Source organism: Filicampus tigris, chromosome 18 (genome assembly GCF_054856515.1).
Source record: "Filicampus tigris isolate MCC_2025a chromosome 18, RoL_Ftig_1.0, whole genome shotgun sequence".
NCBI classification, from domain to species: domain Eukaryota; kingdom Metazoa; phylum Chordata; class Actinopteri; order Syngnathiformes; family Syngnathidae; genus Filicampus; species Filicampus tigris.
Window position 1 is genome coordinate 8,272,073 of NC_141234.1, and position 18,802 is coordinate 8,290,874.

At 44.8% G+C, this 18,802-nt stretch overlaps 1 protein-coding gene across 8 annotated transcripts in view; it reads left to right on the plus strand.

Moving 5' to 3' along the window:
- Positions 1-16,213, plus strand: part of LOC147132293 (uncharacterized) — a 39,842-nt gene extending 23,629 nt beyond the window's left edge. For 3 of the 8 annotated variants that reach the window (XR_015082170.1, XM_086014879.1, XM_086014872.1), the window contains 7 exons: positions 1,691-1,861; positions 3,923-4,095; positions 4,577-11,696; positions 11,792-15,275; positions 15,371-15,591; positions 15,700-15,724; positions 15,790-16,213. Coding sequence is in view for 6 of the 8 variants with exons in the window: in XM_086014872.1 (XP_085870998.1) it covers positions 1,691-1,753 (63 nt within the window). In the remaining 2 variants the exon portion in view is untranslated. The remainder of the gene's footprint in view (positions 1-1,690; positions 1,862-3,922; positions 4,096-4,576; positions 11,697-11,791; positions 15,276-15,370; positions 15,592-15,699; positions 15,725-15,789) is intronic. The other 5 variants (XM_086014876.1, XM_086014873.1, XM_086014874.1 and 2 more) reach the window with 5 other exon arrangements.
- The last annotated feature ends 2,589 nt before the right edge of the window (positions 16,214-18,802 follow it).

The following is an 18,802-nucleotide window of genomic DNA, read 5'->3' on the forward strand; positions in this document are numbered from 1 at the left end:
GGATCACTGGGGACACGCCCTCAACCCCCGGTAAACAACACGAGTGCACACGCGCAAGCACGGAGATGATCGCGTCTCACGGCCACTCTCCTTTTACTTCTCCTTGCTTCTCCAAGAGTGTGTATGTTCTAATAGCGTTTAATGGCCAGACTAATGGTTTCAGTAGGGAATCCTTGTGTGGAGTCTTGAGTACAGGCTTGGGCTGAGTGCTGGCAGGCAATCCCTCATCCTGATACCACATGGAGCTGAGAGCCGAGGGAGCGTCCAACCTCTATGCTTGCTTTCCCACTGATTCGCTCCCTCCGTTTCTGACTGACTCTCATCCCCCACGCGTCTTATCGCACTACAGTAGTCTTCTTATCGTACTCATGCCCGTCAAGTCTGTCCTCGTGTGCGGAAGCCATAAAAGTGGCCCAAATGGGGGGAAAAAAAAAAAAAAAAAAAAAGAGGAAAAATCTGTCAACAAAAGCGTTTAGTTTATTTTTTTCATTATAGATCCAATACAAGAGTTGCATCAATCAGTCTTTAACCTAGTCCCAAAAAAAAAAAAAGTTTGTTAATGTAGTTTTCAGCAGTGTGGAACAGCATCAAATTGGGAGCTTTTTCTAAAGTTGTGGTTGATTCGCTGCTTGAGAGAAACACCAAATAACCTTTATTTTCTTTTCTTTTTTTTTGCTCATTCTTCCATCATTTGCTGAAAAACTCACCTATTTGTTAATTTTTGCGTTCAGCCCAAAACTACAATATAAAAGTCTTGCTTTTTACTTTGGCGCCATCTCATGGCATCTCAAACCGGGGAACTATGTTGAAGTGAGTTGAGGAGCTTCTTGTAGTGTTTTGCAACCATTTTGTTATGCTCATTTGAAATGCTGTCTGAAAAGGCAATACATGTTTTGTTTGGAGGCTATTTTCAAACTAACTGTTCTTTATTGCTCTTGACTTCTATAAAAAGTGTGTTGCAACTTTGCAATGATCGGAAAACGGGTGAAAACCTCTGGATAATGCACACTAGAATTGCTATAATAGATATGGTTACAGTATTATCAATTCACTCTGAGTACCAATGGAAATGGATCATTAATTTGGTAAAGGGACATTTTGCATAAAACCCTCAGACTGTGCGAGGCCGGCCCACCTAATTCTATGGCTAGTATGTATCATTAGCATCATCATTAAAACCGGCGCCTGACAAGTAATTTGAATACTTTTTAGTCATATGAATATGTGGCAAAAGGGAAAAAAATTTCTCGAGCCTCTCTAATGAACAATATCCTTTGTATTAATGTTATGTCACAAGAGGACCTCTTAGTATGATGCCGTGCGGCTCATCACCACTGCATACTTCCACCCCAAGGGTTAAAACTGACACAGCCCTTGCGTCGAATCTCACTTCATTTGACATGTGTCCCTAATGTTGTGGCCAGTGAGTCACACCTGGTTGCACAAAGCAAAACCTATCCTCCTCAAATTGGTCCCAGGCACACGAAAGGCACTTGACTGGATTTTATGAGGCATCGCCCACCGGTATCATCTCACTAACGTCTCTCTGTCACCTCACATTTCCGCCGCTCATGTCTGAGAACCGTCTCTTTGGGCCCGAGTGGCGTCGGACCATGCTAACCAGCACGACACCATCGGAAGCTAATAAATCATCTGTTGGCTTTTTTTTTTTTTTTTTTTCTTCCCTCAGATTTATTTGGACTGTAATGAAGACGCGATGGGCTCCAGGCTGCACCCGCCGGCGACGAGGTGACACTGATGAATGGCTGAAGGTGCGCTCAACTGCAGGCAGGCAGGAGAGGGACGACTGTCAGCCGGCTGCACTGAACTGCTCTGTGTATGCGTGTGTGCGTCACGTAAGGTAGGCATATAAATGCAATTATTATTATTGCATTGAGGCAACAAAAAAAATAAAAAAATAAATAAACCTGTTCATTCGCCCTTATGTTTGTAATCAGTTCTGTTAAAGAGAATTGTGTGTAATTCCGTTACTCGAGCGGGCAAGTGATAATCCAGTCATGTCTAACTACAGTTTGGTCATTTACTTCTCAATGTTATATACAAGTACGTTTAAGAGTCAAATGCAATTTAGTAAAAGAGTCCAGTATAGAGTCGGAGTACTTTTGCCACCTCTGTTAACCAGTGGTTGGACAGCTGACCTGTCTGTACAGTGTAGTACTGATTAAATGCAGCATCCTGCGAGGGCTTCTGCAGGTTTTTACACGGATAGTTTTGATAGCGTGCTCATCACAGTCCTTCAGAGGACAAGGACACATTGAGCGAGCCAATTCGATGGCTCAAGCCCCGAAGCTTCCAGTCATCTTGTCAATCAATGAATCCATACGTGGCTCGTCCCACGGCCGACACGGTGTGGCGCAGCACTTTTTGAAGCGCACGCTAACACGCATGCTGGCCAGCTTTTTTCCGCTGTCGATCTCAAGCGGTCATCCACCGATGAAATGAGACTTGAATGAATGAAAATGATAGACAGCAATGTGATATGGGTTGCCTGACATGTGGGTACACCTGCACAGGATAAGATACACACACCATTACATCACATGCATTTTTTTTTTTATTGACTATCGATAGCGTTTTAATTCAACATATTTTATCATGGTCCTCATTTGCTATGACGTTGAACTGAGTCGACTGTGAGACACCGCTAAGAGTTGTTGCGTCTATGGCTGGCAAACGCTGTGAGAGGACGCATAACACACTGGTCCTCTACGTGAGCGTGGTACAATCCTTACCCTTCCATCTTCATCACTCCCTCTCACACACTTTGTTACACTCCTTCACTCTACCTCTCTGCCCCACCCCTACTCGCTTTCAAAGGTGTCCGTCACTTACCTACTACACAAGTCTTCGTCACATTCTCAGTTGTCTTGCCCTTTCTTTTCTGGTTTTCTCGTTAACATGTCTATGCATTTTCATAAGGGGACGTCCTTTGTGTGTGTGTGTGCATTGATGTCTTTTTATGGGTGACAAAAGCACAGCATACATTTGTGCACCACAGCCGGTTAATTAGAGCTCAAAGACCCCCCCCCCTCTCTCCTAACAAAATTGGGGGTAATTAAAGAGCCTCCTGATTGGGGCGTGTTTGTGAGTTGCTTCTAATTAAGCCCCAGTGAGCTGGTTTAGCCAATTAGCTAAAGGCTCAACATTGGGCACCAAAGCGTTCTAGCCTCTGTGGAACGTGCAAAGTTACGGCGATCCCACTTGTCCCTGGCAACGCTCTCATTTCCTCACGCATTAATCACCAGAGTTACAACTGTCATGAGTGTGACAGAAACAGAAGAGGTGGGTGATAGGGTGATAGCAGGAAAAGCCTGGAAAAAAAAAAGTTCTGGAAAAAAAAAAAAACGAACCCAGACTGGGAAAGCAAAGATCAGGAAAATGCTTCTGTTGGCAGGATTCAAACATACAAAAGGAGACCCCCAATGGATTTCAAGTCCATCGCCTTAACCACTTGGCCACAACAACCTGAAGCGAGCATTGTGATGCTAATGTTAGCATCGATAATTCGGCGGACCAAATCGGTAAAAGCCCTGAAATTAAGTTCCGGAAAACAAATAAAGCCAGACAAGGAGACGGCTTCAAGTCAAGGGTAACCTACCAGTCCCAAGTCAGAAGTGGGATTTAAACCCACATCTTAATTTGGAGCCAATCCCAAAGCATCTAAGAGTGACTTTATCACAGATTTAATGTTCAGATGCCTCCTTCATGCTGTTTTCTCTCATCTCACCGGTAACTCCACCTCCAACTGAATCTGATCCACATTCATTTCCGCAGGGCTTTGCCCACTAAATAAGATCCTCTTATCCATCATGGAATAGTGTGACAGCCTGCATTAGGGATGGTGAGCGAGAGTGAGAGATTGAGGAAAAAGATATTTGAATTTGCATGTTTGTCTCTGTAGGAGGATACGCGTGATGCGGCGACATGGCCAGATGCCTTCAGAGGATATTTAAGAGCGAAAGAGGAGGATGTGATGAAAAAAAAAAAAAAAAAAAAAAAATCCCATCGAGGGCCGTGGACTGTTCCCATCTTTGACAGATGTGTCAGCGCAGGAGACAGAATGGAGCACGCACGGTAATTTGACTAGTTCCCCTTTCTCCTCACCATTTGACAGCCAGGCGACGGAGCGGTGAATATTCAACATGTCGTTTCCTCCGGTCCGCAGACGCACACATACAATTACAGAAACACGTGTGAGCACACACAGCTGTGAAAGTCTCCATTTTGCATCCTCCACCTCAGAGGACAGTGACAGTTTAGATGTAACAGGCTCGGGCAGCTGCTTATACTTTTGACTTTTAAGGCTTTCTCCTCTCTCTCGGTCCTGTGGCATTATTGGACGGGACGCCACGTTTCACCGGCCACTTGTTGCTCGGCAGGATTTATTGGGCTCAAATATTATACATTCGCATCAATATGACGGATTATGATGTTTGTTTGTAGATATAAGACAAATCTACTCTGCATCACTTAAAATATCATTTTACTGAATTAAACTATGTACGTCCTCATTATGATATTATTGTTGATGTTATTATCAACTTATCCTGTGCAGGGTCGCTACTGGAGCCTATCCCATCTGACTTGGGGCGAAAGGCGAACTACATCCTGAACTGATCGCCAACCAGTCGCAGGGTACATACACGAACACGTCACGAACAACCATACCTACCATCACTGAGCGGGAACTGATCCCACGCCGCCCTCACACAAGTCAGGCAAGTGTACCACTATACCATCAGCGACCTCTAACAGTATTGTTCATATTTAAAATGAATTTGACAAGGGGAGACCATATAAGCCTGGACCAGTCTAAACCTTTTGGTCTTAACATTTTCAATAGACTGCAAATTTGTGGAATATCATATCAGTCAAGTCAATTTTACTTGTATAGCCCTTAATCACAAAAGAGTCTCAAAAGGCTTTACAAGGCCACAGTTGACATTAGCGACATTCCCTGATCTGACCAACTAAACTGGACTGAACTAAGATAAATGAAGTGAACAAAACTAAATAGCTGAACTGGGCTGAAAGCAATTTGTTTTAAAAGCCTTTCAGAGAAGTCTATTTGAGAAAACACTATATCTAAAACACTATACAGTCCCTCCAGGATTTTAGGAAGCTGCGATCGCAAGTATTAACGCAAAATCAAGAAAACCCAGCAAAATGGCACTTCCCCCCCCCCCAACTTTGTTTAAACGCCGCAACTTTCCCGCAACAACTGTGTTTTAAAATCAACATTTCACATAACTTTGGGGGTTATTTTGCCTAAAATGGCCCCGCGGGCGCCCTACTGGAAATGGCACCGGTAGCTGAATTCACGTAGAAAGTCACTGTCACATCCTGTTTCGGACGATGGCGTCCGTCGATAGCAGAGAAACACGAATCGTATACCAACTAAAAACACGGCATAGGACCGTGCAAACTCTGCAAAAAATCTGCACCTCCTGCATGAAAACACGGGGAAATTATTTTGTTCTACATGCAGTATAATAATAGATTATAAAACAAAGTCTTCCATCATCAAGCACTTCACGACTGCGTCGTTCCAATTACGCGTGAAAAGTTTTGAAAGAAACATGTGTTTCGTCATGGAGGCGATGGTCTCGAGGTCCGTTGGGAGAACAGAACAAATTAAGGTGAGAAACTTAGTTCTATAAAATGTGTATGTGAATAATGTCTGTTAAGCCTAGAGTTGGGCAATATGCTGACTTAATCATTAAAACTGTCTTTAAATGTGTCCGTTGAAGTTTAATCATCAGACAAATTTGAAATGTGTGCAAAATTATCAAGTGAATAAGTAGCACTGACTCCCATGTGTACTAAATGTTATTTGTATACAAAACCGTAATTTATCACACTAAAATGATTGTCAATGTGCTATTAGATGATTTCACACGCTCCTAACAACATTCACAAATTGTTTTGAAAATTTGATATATTGCCCACTTGAAGTTACTTCACAGTACAGGCTGATGATGTGACTACTTTTTATCAAGGCGCGCACGCAGTTGGGGAAAAAAAAAAAGTCTGAGTGCTAAAAGTTTTTGCTTTCTTGTCAGATCTGTGAAGCTATCAACATGACAACGTCTGTTAGTGAGCACCCAGAAGATCACCAATCTGTCTTATAATCAGCTCCCCAAAATATTTGTTTCAAACCCCTTTATTAAAAATCTGTTTAAACTTTGTAGAAAACGTTTGCTTGATTGTAAACAAATGAGGTTTTGAGCAAAAAAATAAATAAATGGCAACTTTTATTGCAACTTTTAGGAACCCATGAAATCAGGGAAATCCTGGAGGGACTGACAATATCAGACGGTCAATATCCGGCTAGTCCAGACGTATCACCATTGCATCAGTGTTTGTCCACGTCAGGTTGTTGTCATACACACAGCGTTAAATTACACATTTTAAAAATGATTTCCCGCCCCAAAAAAGTTCATGAAGGGAAGAAATGTTTTACTTTGTAATTCTAGACCACACATCCTAAGAACGTTTTTGTTTGTTGTCATTTCCTGCTGTTCTTGTATCATTTGTATCACTTAGTCTTCAAAGCGTGAGCAAGAGGCAGACGCGCGGCGAGAGGATTTCTCCAAATACGTGACGATGCGTCATCTCGGTCGCAAAGTGTTTCATCTCTGCGTCTATCTCGCCGTGAGGTGTCTAACTTTTTTCTTTTTGAGCTACGGCGGCAGATCGTTCCCACACTTTGCGCAAGATTAAGCGTCTTCTGTCTCAGAATCTCAAATCAAACTCAAAATAGCCTGCATCGTCACGACTGTACGCCATCCTTCCGGCGTGTGTGTTTGTGCGCGCGTCTTTTTTTGCCACTTTCTTTCAGAAGACGAACGAGGGATGCTTTCGTCCCATCTCGCGCACTCCCATCCTTCCTCCCAGGCCGCTTTTCTTACCATTGCATTTGGAAAAGCCTGACCCAGTATTACAGTGACATTATGGGGCCACTTACCACCCTGCTAAAATAAACCCGTGAAGGAGGAGCGTGACAGAACGAGGTTACGGCACACACTGTCGCGCAAATTAATCAAACAAATAAACGGGGAGTGTGTGTGTGAGTGTGAATTCCTGTCCTGAGTGTTTATCTGCACTCTGAGACATGACACACACACACACACACACACACACACACACACACACACCACCACCACCACATAGAAATGTTAGCGGGCAGACGACTTTAAATCCATTCCAGATATCTGCTTGAAATCGTTTTCCCTTCTTTTTGAGGACTCTCTCAGGGAAAATAAACTCATTTTACCTTTCAAGCTTTCCCTCTCCAAGTTATTGGCTTGACACTAAACATTAGGTATCATACTCGAAGAAGGAAAAAGGTAGCAACCGTTACTTGGGTTTCCAAAAACAAAGCAGATTCACTCATCTTTTCCGAACCCTTTCGCTCGGTAGGTTGGAGGAGATTGGGCTACTTTTTTTTTTACCCAAAGCTAGGTTATATATTTTGACCCAGTATGTTACGTTCAAACTGAACCTAATAAATGATCATGCAGAAAGAGAAACACAAAGCAAAACTTTTGTTTCCTTTGCTTAGTGGACATTAGTTTCACGCAAACATCACAGCCCATTAGTTGTTAGCCAGGACGACTGCCAAGCAGCCAATTCCACATGCAGGTAAGATCTTGATTAAGCCAAACGATGACAGCACGAGTACTGATGTGGACGGCTCCTCATTGATCGGTAATGAAGGCGCAAGACGGATGGATGGCAATGAAGTTTGAGGACGTTTGACGATTGAAATAATGAATGTCGGCAATTTGGATCCCACTTGGTTAGTTATTCACCCGCTCTTTCAAATTCAAGCTTGCGCTGAGGTGTGTTGCGTTTCAAGTCCGTCCGAGCGTGCAAACAACGAACTCTTTGAGGATCTGAAAACCTCAGAGCAGTCTCTTGTTGTTTTCCAGCTTGGCTCTCACACATCGTTAATAATATGAAGGATTTACTATCTTCATGGGGAGTTACTGTAATTCTATGATCCCCTTCCCATATATGACTTGCACTGAGGGTGAGAAAATAGATTTTGCATTTTCCATCTGCTGCCTGCTGCGTGGAACCTTTCCTGGACGCGCTGTCAGCACCTTGAGCCTTTCCAGGGAAAACAAGCAACACTTTAGGATCTTCACCCTCAAGCGCTGCTGGCACAGTCTTCCTCCATGAGCGTCAGGATTTGTCATAACTGCCAGTCCAACTTGGACTTGACACTCTTAACCACATGGAAAATTTCAAGTCATACATTGGCTGATATAGCAGCTCCTGGCAGATATCAACAGCAACAATCGGCAAAACCCAAACCGTCTAAAAATCTATACCATCTAAATGCCAACATTTCTAAGGAGCCTTCCATTTGCCTTGTTTGGATTCAGATTTTTTATTTTATTATTATTTTTTTTTTACTTTTTTTGCTGCGCAAATGCAACTTTAAAAACCTGATAAGGACACAGAAAAAAACGTGCAGGTCTTATTATCTGCTCTGTGTTATCCACGGTGCTGTTTGGTGAAATGTTGTTTACCACGCTTAACGTGGACCAGAGGAAGCGAGCGAAAGAATTACCGGTACCTCAGATTAGAAAGTAAATTACAAGCATGTTCGAGGTAAGGGCTGTATGGATATATTTATGTTTATATTTATACACGCGTTGCATCATATTCAGACCTATGTCTATAAATATAATATTCCTCTAGATATTGATTTGACCACATTAAGCGTGAGTATAATCACGCATTTAAGTAAAGAGGAAATGCACTCTGCTGAATAAAGCCGCGAGTGTGTGTGTCAAGAGGCTGTCTGTGTGCGTGTGTTTGAATTTGTGCTTGTGCGAGCACGTCTTTGATATGCCGCCTGTGCAGGTCTCCCCGTTGCATCGTATCGGAGATCATTGTGCATCCATCAGCATGCCATTAAGCGGAGGCCAGTGAGGATATGAAATGGCTCTCACTTTGAGGCCGCTGATCAATGCTTATAAACATTTCATGTCATAATCGGCCATCAAGCGGCACAATTAACACGCCGCTAACACCTTTTCGGGCACGGATGGCGACGCACGCGAACACGCGGCGCGCGCGCAAGTGTTTGGCGTCGCATCTGTGGCGCGCTGAGTGCGTTTTATGCAACATGGCGATGGATGAAAGGCAGACATCAGGACACACACATTAGTTTGTCTCGCACGCAATTAAGCCAAAAAAAAAAAAAAAAAACACTTTCAGGCAAAGTAATGTGCATGCTCATTGTGTGTGTTGGCTTGGCTTTTGTGTGTGTGTGTGTTGTGTGGCTATCATCTGGGGATGGCTTTGGAAAGTAAGCCAATTTATACAAGGTATCCCATCGTGAATTAGCAGCTAATGACTCTATTAGCTTTCATTTTTGCACCGAGGAGATTTGCCTGCATAAATTAGGCCGCGATCATCGGCAAAGTGTCACGGCCAAAGGACAGTTTATAAATACAACAGCCGGGCCCTGTCAGCCGGGCGGGCCGCTGATATAGACGTCTCTGCAGACTTTGTCGTTGAGCACGACAGACTTGTGCCAGTCACAGAGTGACGGGATTGCGGGGGCCCGGGGGGGGGGGGGTGCAGCTCCCTCACCGCCGTCCCTGAAAAGGTCAACTTGACGCGGGCGTGGCACATCGACCTGCCCCCCTGTCGGCCCCCGCTGATAAAAATCAGATAAACTTAAGACCACGTATCGATCGGCGCCGCGCAGCCTTAGGCAAATGTTGTCCGAGAACCTCCTCCTCCTCTCCTGCGCATATGATTACACGCGAGCAAATTCCAATCATGCAGCGTTGAAGACGGGGGGGGGGGGGGATTAGACCGCGAGATGGGTGAGGAAGCAGGCTTTCTTCTTTTCAGAGGGGAAAAAGGGGAGTTATTAAGAGGTAGGATGGAGGACAGTAAGATTAATCGCAGAAATTCTGGCAGAGACGGGGAAATTTCATTAAGTGCGAGCACTCATTAAAGCTAAACACTCATACAAATGAGGGCGGTTGCACGAAGTAGAAGCTTTGTAGATGGCGTTGCACCTTTAAGGTTACATAGGCTTGGTTGTAAATCTGCAATTTAGAGAGAACGTGAGAGAGGGAGTTTTACCCATCATTGGAACTTAAGACACTTTTTAAAGTACTCCTACCGAGGAGTGCTAGCCTGTCGCTCTCTTGTTCACTGTTTTCAAATTAAGAGGCAAAGAGTGCTTGGTCCGATTAATCGTCCGACTAATTTAAAACAATATATATAACGAATAAAATAACTTTTTTAGAGCAATCGCAGCAATGAAGATGTGAATTAAAGGCAGATTATTTGACTTTACAATACCTTGTCCTTTAATTTAACACCAGAAAAAAATCAGTAATTTGTTTTGTTTTTTTATGTGTGTGTGGGGGGGGGGGGGGGGTGGGTTGAATGTCATATTTATTTTATGTTTTCATGTGTTATGTGTTTCCTTTTTTTTGTTGTTGATTTTTTTTTTCATATTCTTATACATTCTGACCCTACTTTAAAACCTTACCACTACTTAAAAAAAAAAAAACTATTTTGAAAAAACTAACCCGGATTTGAAACCTAAGGTCACACATTCTGTCAGTTGCATCCATCACCCATTGTTATCAATTGTGATCACTTTGAAACTGTAACTCTACCTTAAGACAGTAAGTAGTTTCCTGATATGTACTGTGTCTAAGTGGTTAGTGCCTCACAATTTGTTTTATTGAGTCCTAGAAAGTTGATGTAGTCAGACCATGCACGGATAACTTCCATCCATCCATTTTCCATAATGCTGTCTTCACTAGGGTCACGGGTGTGTCAGAGATGGTTCCAAAATCTTTGGTTGCAGAGAGCCAGATGAGTGAGACCAGCTGTGGGGGCGGATGGAGACAATGAGGGGCTGAGCAGCAGGAAGGATGCAAAGCCATGGGGAGAGTTTTGTCTCAATTTTTTTTTCACACGAATACATCCGCGAGTTTAACACGCTTTTTCAGATGCACTAATATATTTGTGATTTTCACGTGTTTTCCATATGCACTAATGTAATGATTGGCACACGTGTGTTTTTTAATATGCGCGCATCTCTGACTCTGCGTGTGAATCGTTTGTCGATCCGCGGACACGCGCATTTATTTTTGACAAACGTCACGCCGTGTCAATTATTCTTACAGACAGAAGAAAAAGAGGCTGCGATGGCGACGACGTGGCTCCTGAAGATGATGCAGCGTTGTGTAATGAGAGCCAGGTTGCCGTACTTTATGGCATGTGATTCGCTTTCATTTTGGCGCGAAATTGAAGCAATCATTTCCACGGTAGAGCAAAGCAGTTGTCATGACAGGTCACCAGGTGGCGCTAGTGTACAAAGCGCCGTTGAACAAGCGGGCGAAGAAAGTTGGTTTGAATTGGCGGACGTGACGTCAGGCCTGTAAATCGACTTGAGACAGGTGCACGAAGGGTTTCATCGAGTCGAGTACACAGTTGCGGTGGCGACTGGCCTTTTCTGAGATAAGTGAACACGCGCTAATGTTTGTCGCCTTTTTTCACAATAACATTTTGCTTGTTGCAGCGCCGTTGATCAAGATGAAGAAAACGATTGGTTTGGCGGACGTGGCGTCAGGCCTGCAGATCGATTGGCGTCAGGTGTGGACGACGCGAATCGTCGCCTGCAAGTACGGCAAATGGCGACGGACCGTGTGGCCTTTTCTCACGAGCAAATGTTTGCCGTTTGTTGCCATTTCTCACAATGGCATTTTGCTTTTTGCAGCGCCGTTGAACAAGATCGAGAAAACGATTGGATTGGCGGACGTGGCGACAGGCCTGCACGTCAATTGGCGACAGGTGTGCACGAAGGGATTCGTCGAGTGCAGTCAACAGGTGCGGCAAGGTGGCGAGCGACCGCGTTGCATTTTCTCAGCCAGGTGAACACACCAGCAAATGTTTGTCGTTTGTTGCCGATTCTCACAATGACATATTTGTTGCTGCAGAATTTTCACACAGCAGTGTATGAGGGTCGAGCGCAGCACATCACAATTGACTTCCTTTAGCCTGATTGATCACATTGTGCTCTGTTTCGTTTGCCACGATTTCAAATGTTTTGGTCTTTTTTTTAAGCTGGCCAGCTTTTTTTTTGTTTTGTTTTTTCCTTTTTTTATTGGTTCTGTTGAATATTATGCATTTCACGTCGTATGTATTTTATTTCCCTGAATTTTCTTGTCTGGTTTTATAAATTATTTTGAATGTTTGTTTTGCAAGCTTATGAATGTGATTTTTTTTTTTTTTTTTATCTAACGCTTAATGCAGATTGTTGCGAATTCTCATTAACCCCTTTCCGTTCCAAATACAGTCAAAAATCGCGTCCTCCAATGCCGGTTGATACCTGAACGTATACCTAGGAAACATTTGCAAGCATTAAGTTTCTGTTTTCCGAACGGTGGGGACACTTCATCCAATTTGAATGACAAAGCTTGACTCTTGCTACGCCGCCATTTTTGGACTGCAATCTTGGATATTCTGTCCGATTTGAGGTAAGTTGTGCTAAAATGGAAAATGTACCGTCTTAATGAGTACTCGTATTGCTAACATGAGAAGGTAGTGCCACTAAAGTATTTTTGAAGATAACTGACGGATTCGGGTAGATGCTAGTTCGCTACGTTTAGCCCCAATGGCCTTTTTCCTCCCGCAAATATGATGCTTTATCTACACAGCTTTCATTTTCTTTAGAATCTGCCTCTCTGGTATCTGTAATTATAAAAATAAGATGGTGTGTTACAAGTGGAATTTATGAATAAGACATCGTACGGATAAACTATTGTGTGTAATGTGCGTGTAATTTTTTGGAGTGTTGAGGTGGGACAGAGGTTAAGACTGATTGGATGAGGGGAAAATGTACAAATTAAGTCAAATCACACAATTAATGGTGCATTTGTTTTGCAGGCTGGAAGAGGAGTTGAATGGGGTGGAGAAAACTAACCATTCCAAATCAAGTCAAGAAGCAAGCGGCGCATGAAAGTTGACACGTGTGGGGATGTGACTAGGAGGGGTTAAGGTGTTGATCTCTGAGGGTAGGTGTAGAAAGTGTTTGGGGAGCTGAGTTTTGGAGTCTAGTGTTCTTGCTTGAGTTATGAAAAGTGTGCAAATTATTTAGGGTTTCTCCAATTACGTAGCTGTCGAGCAACTTTTTAAAGTAAAACTGTCAAAGACTGTCTTTGCGACAGTGACCCCCCCTCTAAATTTGGCTGCACAGTGAGCAGAGGTCAACTGTGACAGGAAGTAAATAAAACTGACTTAACAGAGTTCTTTTTTTTATTTTTTTTTTATTGCTTTATAAAATTTAAATTAGTCTCCATAGTTAATGCTTTAACTTTGACAGCCATTTCACTTCAACACTTGGACTATTTTGTGCGTATCCATCAAATAAAATTCTCATTTAAATATTTAAATGAGAGGTTGCAATGTAACATTTTAGGTAAAAGGCCAAGGGGCTGAATACTTTTGCAAGGCGCTGCACTTTTGTCATCGCCTCAGTTGTTGACTTGCAGGTCGTGTAGGGCGGCGGTGGAGTGAGATGCACAGCGGAATCGCCGGATGGCTAATCATTTTACGCGCACACAGTGAAGCGAGCAGTGCGCAACTGCACATCACGCGCTCTACAGGGTGGACGATGAGCTGGACGGGACGAAGGAGCGGGCGAGGAAAACCAACAAAATGGCCGCTCCAATCCAGTCACTACCTCTACATTACTTTCTGATGCTTTTTGCTGAGTGGACCAAGCGACCGGGACGTGATCTGAGGAACCGTTTCCCCGGAGGCCTCACTGTCGAGGATTCTCTTGACAGGGGGGAGGTCTTGAGCCGCTTTTCTGGTGGGGGGGTGGGCCTCATCCCTGGTCTGTGGAGTTTAGGTCAGGGGATGTCGCCAACCTTTCGTCAACTGTTGACTCTTGTCTAAGCAGGGCTGTGCAAATGCACTTGAGATTTTGTTGCAGGGTGGAGGAGCCGGACCCACTGTGTCAAATGACAGCAGCGTAGTAAGTACAAATGCACAGTTAAGACAAAATGAGTGCTTGTTTTGTAGATAGGTCTTCGAACGGGCGGAGATCACCCGCATGGAACCGCCGTGGCCGACTGTACCCGTCTCGCACCTGCCCCATCGGCCATATAGTGAGCCCGCAGTCGACTTGACCCTTGATTAGATCTTTGGCCATGATGAGTCATGTCTCTTTGTGGTTTTATTGCGGGGGGGTGTTGTCGTCTGGTTCGATTTTTACGTTCACATTTTTTCGCTCGTACCTGCCTTATTGATTTACTTGCAGGCTGCGCTACAGGGCGGCAGTGGTGGAGTGGGAGATCCGCCGGACGAATGGAATCATTAATCATGCGCACACAATGAAGTGAGCAGTACACAACTAATTGCACATGATGCGTTTTGCAGGCCGGACGATGAGCCGGATGGGACGAAAGGACGGACGAGGGCAACCATTGAAGTAGACGCCTCCAATCAAATAAGCAAGTGACATCCAACTAGGCTAATCTGTCTAAATTTCTGACGTTTTTGCCTTGTGGATTCTGCAGCCGCGGACCAGGACGAGATCTGAGGTGACCGCTTCCCCGAGAGGCGTCGCTTGGACTCTTCTGCGTCTACTGACAGAGCGGGCGATCCAGGTCCTGAGGAAGAACTTCTTCGCTGAAGGCGTCCGCCTGTTGTGTTGAACTTGTCAAATGGAGACTCGTGATGTTTGTAGTTGACATTGTTGAATGTTGCCGCCTGGTATCTGGGAACGGGTGCCTTCCTATGTCTGTTCACTTCACGAGGTGGTGGTGTCACAAACCTTTTGTCCGCTGTGGCTTTGCTTGAAGGGCTCCACGAATGCACTTGACTTGTCGTTGCAGGATGGAGGAGGAGCCTGGTTGTCAGGTTGAGTGCTCTTTGGCAAGGAAAGTTAGTTGGTCAGCTGGTTGTTTGCCTTGTCTGGATCCAGAGCAGCTTTTTGAGGATGTCAGTTTGAAAGTTGGTGTATGCTGTTGAGGAAGGCGTCAGTCATATTGATCAACACATATAAAACATGTTTCAGGGTTTTGGAGGCACCGGCCCGGACGAGCAGTAGCAAGAGGCGCTGGACCAGGGTAATGTGTACAAATGAAGTGACCTGCACACAACTAGCGGTGTTTGTTTTTGCAGTTGCGCATGGCGGAGAAGGAGCCAGATGGGTCAAAAGTCAGCCGGATGTGACCGTCTCGCATCGGCCATCGGTGAGCTTGCAGTTGACATGAACCTTCATATGTTTTTTGGCTATGATTAGTTGACATTTTTTGGTATGATTCGTATTCCCCCTTCTGCTTCACAGGCTATTACTCGGCAGCAGTGGAGTGGGATGGCGCAAAGAACCACCAGTTGGGAGTACTCATCACTCAAGCAGCCAATCGGGTGACAAACGGCCACCTGGTTCTACCGAATGTTTTGCAGGATGACCAATGAGCCGGATGGGGCTAACCGGCAATGAAACGGGCTCGTGACATACAACTCTATCCTCTGTTGCTGTTGCAGCAGCGTGGAGAAGTCGCAATGGTACGAGAGTCACCTGCGAGAACCAGAACAGGGCCAGAAGTATAAATGCATGCGTCCAAATCAAAGTGACAGTCCCAAAAGTAATACTGTGCGTTGATGTGCTTGCAGGGTGGAAGAGGAGCCGGATGCAAGGGTAACAAAACGCGTGGCAAATATCGAAGCAAGTGACACACAATGAAAATGTTGTTCTTGTCGCAGAAGGCCATCGACGTGATGAAAAAGAGGAAGGACGGCTCCAAGATGAACATCTTCTCAGCTCTCGAGGTGAGCGTCAAAGTCGTGCGCGTTGACATGGATGTCGAGGCCTGTTACGAGTCCTTCTTTTTCGTAACGTTCCCCAACGAGAGGTGCGGGCGCTTGGACAGCAAAGCGCCAACTCGAAAGGGAGAGTATGTTTTTCTTCTTCCACTTGGTGTTTGTCTCCTCTGTCACTAACTCACCGGGTGTGCACTGACTAACACTGACAGCATTTCGTAGCGAGCCGTGCGTCAAGGCAACAGTGCTTTGTTGGAGTAACTTGTTCTCTGAAATGTTGTTTTGACATGTTTGAAGCGACATGTGAATTTTCCTTTTGTATGTTCCAAATGTGCCTGTGTACTTGAATTAAAATTGTGAAATGGTTTCACGTGGTCAATTTTTTTTTTTTTTACATGGGCGAGGGAGTACATGTAGCCATGTTTTATAAAAATGATTATGTGCAGAGTGGCATTTTCCTAAACATTCCATGATTGTTAAAAAATGGCCTAGGCTTACAACACGACTAAAATATAGTCAAACAAGAAACGGTTCAGTATTTACTACACACATGCCTTTACCATATACATGGTAGTTTTTTGGGGAAAATCGACCATGTAGTAGAGTTTTTCTCCAAACAAAAAAAACTGACTGTGTATAGTAAGGTGTTTTGGGGGGAAAAAAACTAGAAATCATAATTAGTGTATATATACTGTACATGTGTGTGTATATGCAGTGGGTGTTAAATTTGAAGTTGGATTGGAAATGTCACTGAAGTGCATTCAATTTGCTGATACCTGCGGAAACCCTGAAATATCATTTCGTTGAGAGAATTTGTTATTCCTCATTACATTGCGCACACTTATGCGTATTGTAAAGTGCAATACACACTGGACAGTTATACGGTTGGAGTTAAAATAGGTGGAAGGTGTCCGATAATTGTTTTCCCAGTGAAGGGACAGTGATGGCGAAAAAGAAATGAACCACCAATTATTGCACTGACAAAAGATACTTTATCTATACAGTACACACGTACTAGAGGGATAGGCTCGGTTGCACGCATCGCACATACAAATGGCACTTTATGGTGTGGCTCGAACGTGAACAACTCCCGGGTGATTCCTCTTGGCCAGCGCAGATCTGATGTGTTTACCGCCTCTCGTCCATTCATCGCCGACCAGCGACCGTCTCGAGCTGCGGGCGCGACATTCGGCTCGTCAAGTCAAAAGTGTGACGGGGGTAAGGTTGTCCCGTGGTTGGGTGGTTAGTGACACCGGTTGCGGTCATGTTGGATGAGAGATCAAATCTGCATACCTGCTGCGCAAAGCAAGCGAACCTTTATAGCGATTTTAATTTTTAAAATGTAATTATTATTGTGTGATCCTGGCATTATTTTTGTTTTTGAGCTACAAAAAATCCAGTACCTGTGTACACGCAAAAAGCTAACATTACATCTTACACAGTTAAAAAAGAGATAGCTAGTTTGCAGCTGTTAACTGCCATGGGAGGAATTTCAGCGTTAGGATTAGGGTTAGACGCACACACTGTACAGGTCAATGATTAGGATTAGTTGCACATATCGCACGGTTAGGGTTAGTTACATACATTGTATAGACATTTATACATGACACGGCTCGTACCCTGGACCTCAGGTGTACGAACCTCAGACGCAATCTTCTCGGCTAGCGAGGACCTGAGGATGACCGTCGCTCCTCGTCCATTCATCCTCAACAATTGAACGCGGGCGCCACTTGGAGCTCGACAAAGGTAAAAAGTGTCCAGCGACCAGCAACCGCCAGAACCACCGTGGTCGAGTGGTTAACGTAACAGTACGGCAAAGCCTCGGATTCCGGTACGAATCCCCCTACCTCCATCGGAGACTCTAAGAAAGTATACATTGACAAGTATTTGAATGTGTGCATGGTTTGCACGTCAAGTTTTCAAACATTTTTTAAGTGATACAATTAATCTTTTATTACCTTGGTTAGAATGCTGTGGGCGGGACCCCCGGTGGGGCGCGGCCTCAACCAGGCTCGCCCTGCCCGGGACCCCGCCCATCCCCATCCGGTCATGATACCAGAAGGACACTAGTTGACACTGTAAAGAGACTAGAAAGAGTCTAGTTGGGTAGGGGTGAGGAGTCCTCTAGCATCACACAACATAGGCCCCTACCCAACTAGTCTCCTTCTAGTCTCTTTCCAGTGTCTGTTGGCGTCCCTCTAGTATCATTAAGAAAGACACTAGTAGTAGCATCTTTCTAGTGCCCACTGGCATCCCCCTAGCATCATTAAGAAAGACACTAGTAGGGTAGGGGCCGGCCGAAGGCCGGCCCCTACCCTACTAGTGTCTTTCTAGTGTCCACGGGAGTCCCCCCAGCATCATCAAGAAGGACACTAGTGGGGTAGGGGCCGGCCTTCGGCCGGCCCCTACCCCACTAGTGTCCTTCTGGTGTCCATTGGCATCCACCTAACATCATTAAGAAGGACACTAGTAGGGTGGGGGCCGGCCAAAGGCCGGCCCCCACCCTACTAGTCTCTCTCAAATAGGGTGGGGGCCGGCCTTTGGCCGGCCCCCACCCTACTAGTGTCTCTCTAGTGTCCACTGGCATCCCTTCATCATCCCCTAGCCCACTAATGTCTTTCTAGTGTCCATTGGCGTCCACCTAGCATCGTTAGCATCGACAGTGTCTTTCTAGTCTCTTTCCAGTTTCTGTTGGTGTCCGTCTAGTATCTGCCCTACCCTACTTGTGTCTTTCTAGTCTCTTTCCAGTGTCTGTTGGTGTCCCTCTAGTATCATTAAGAAAGACACTACAAGTGTGTCTACGAGTGTCCTTCTGGTATCATTGCTGGATGCTGGTGTATGGGCCTGGTGGGCGGGGTCCCCTGGGTGGGCGGGGCTGGTTCAGGCCGCGCCCTGCCTGGTCCCGCCCACAGCATTCTAACCAACATGAAAAAAGAAAAACTGTAACACGTAAATA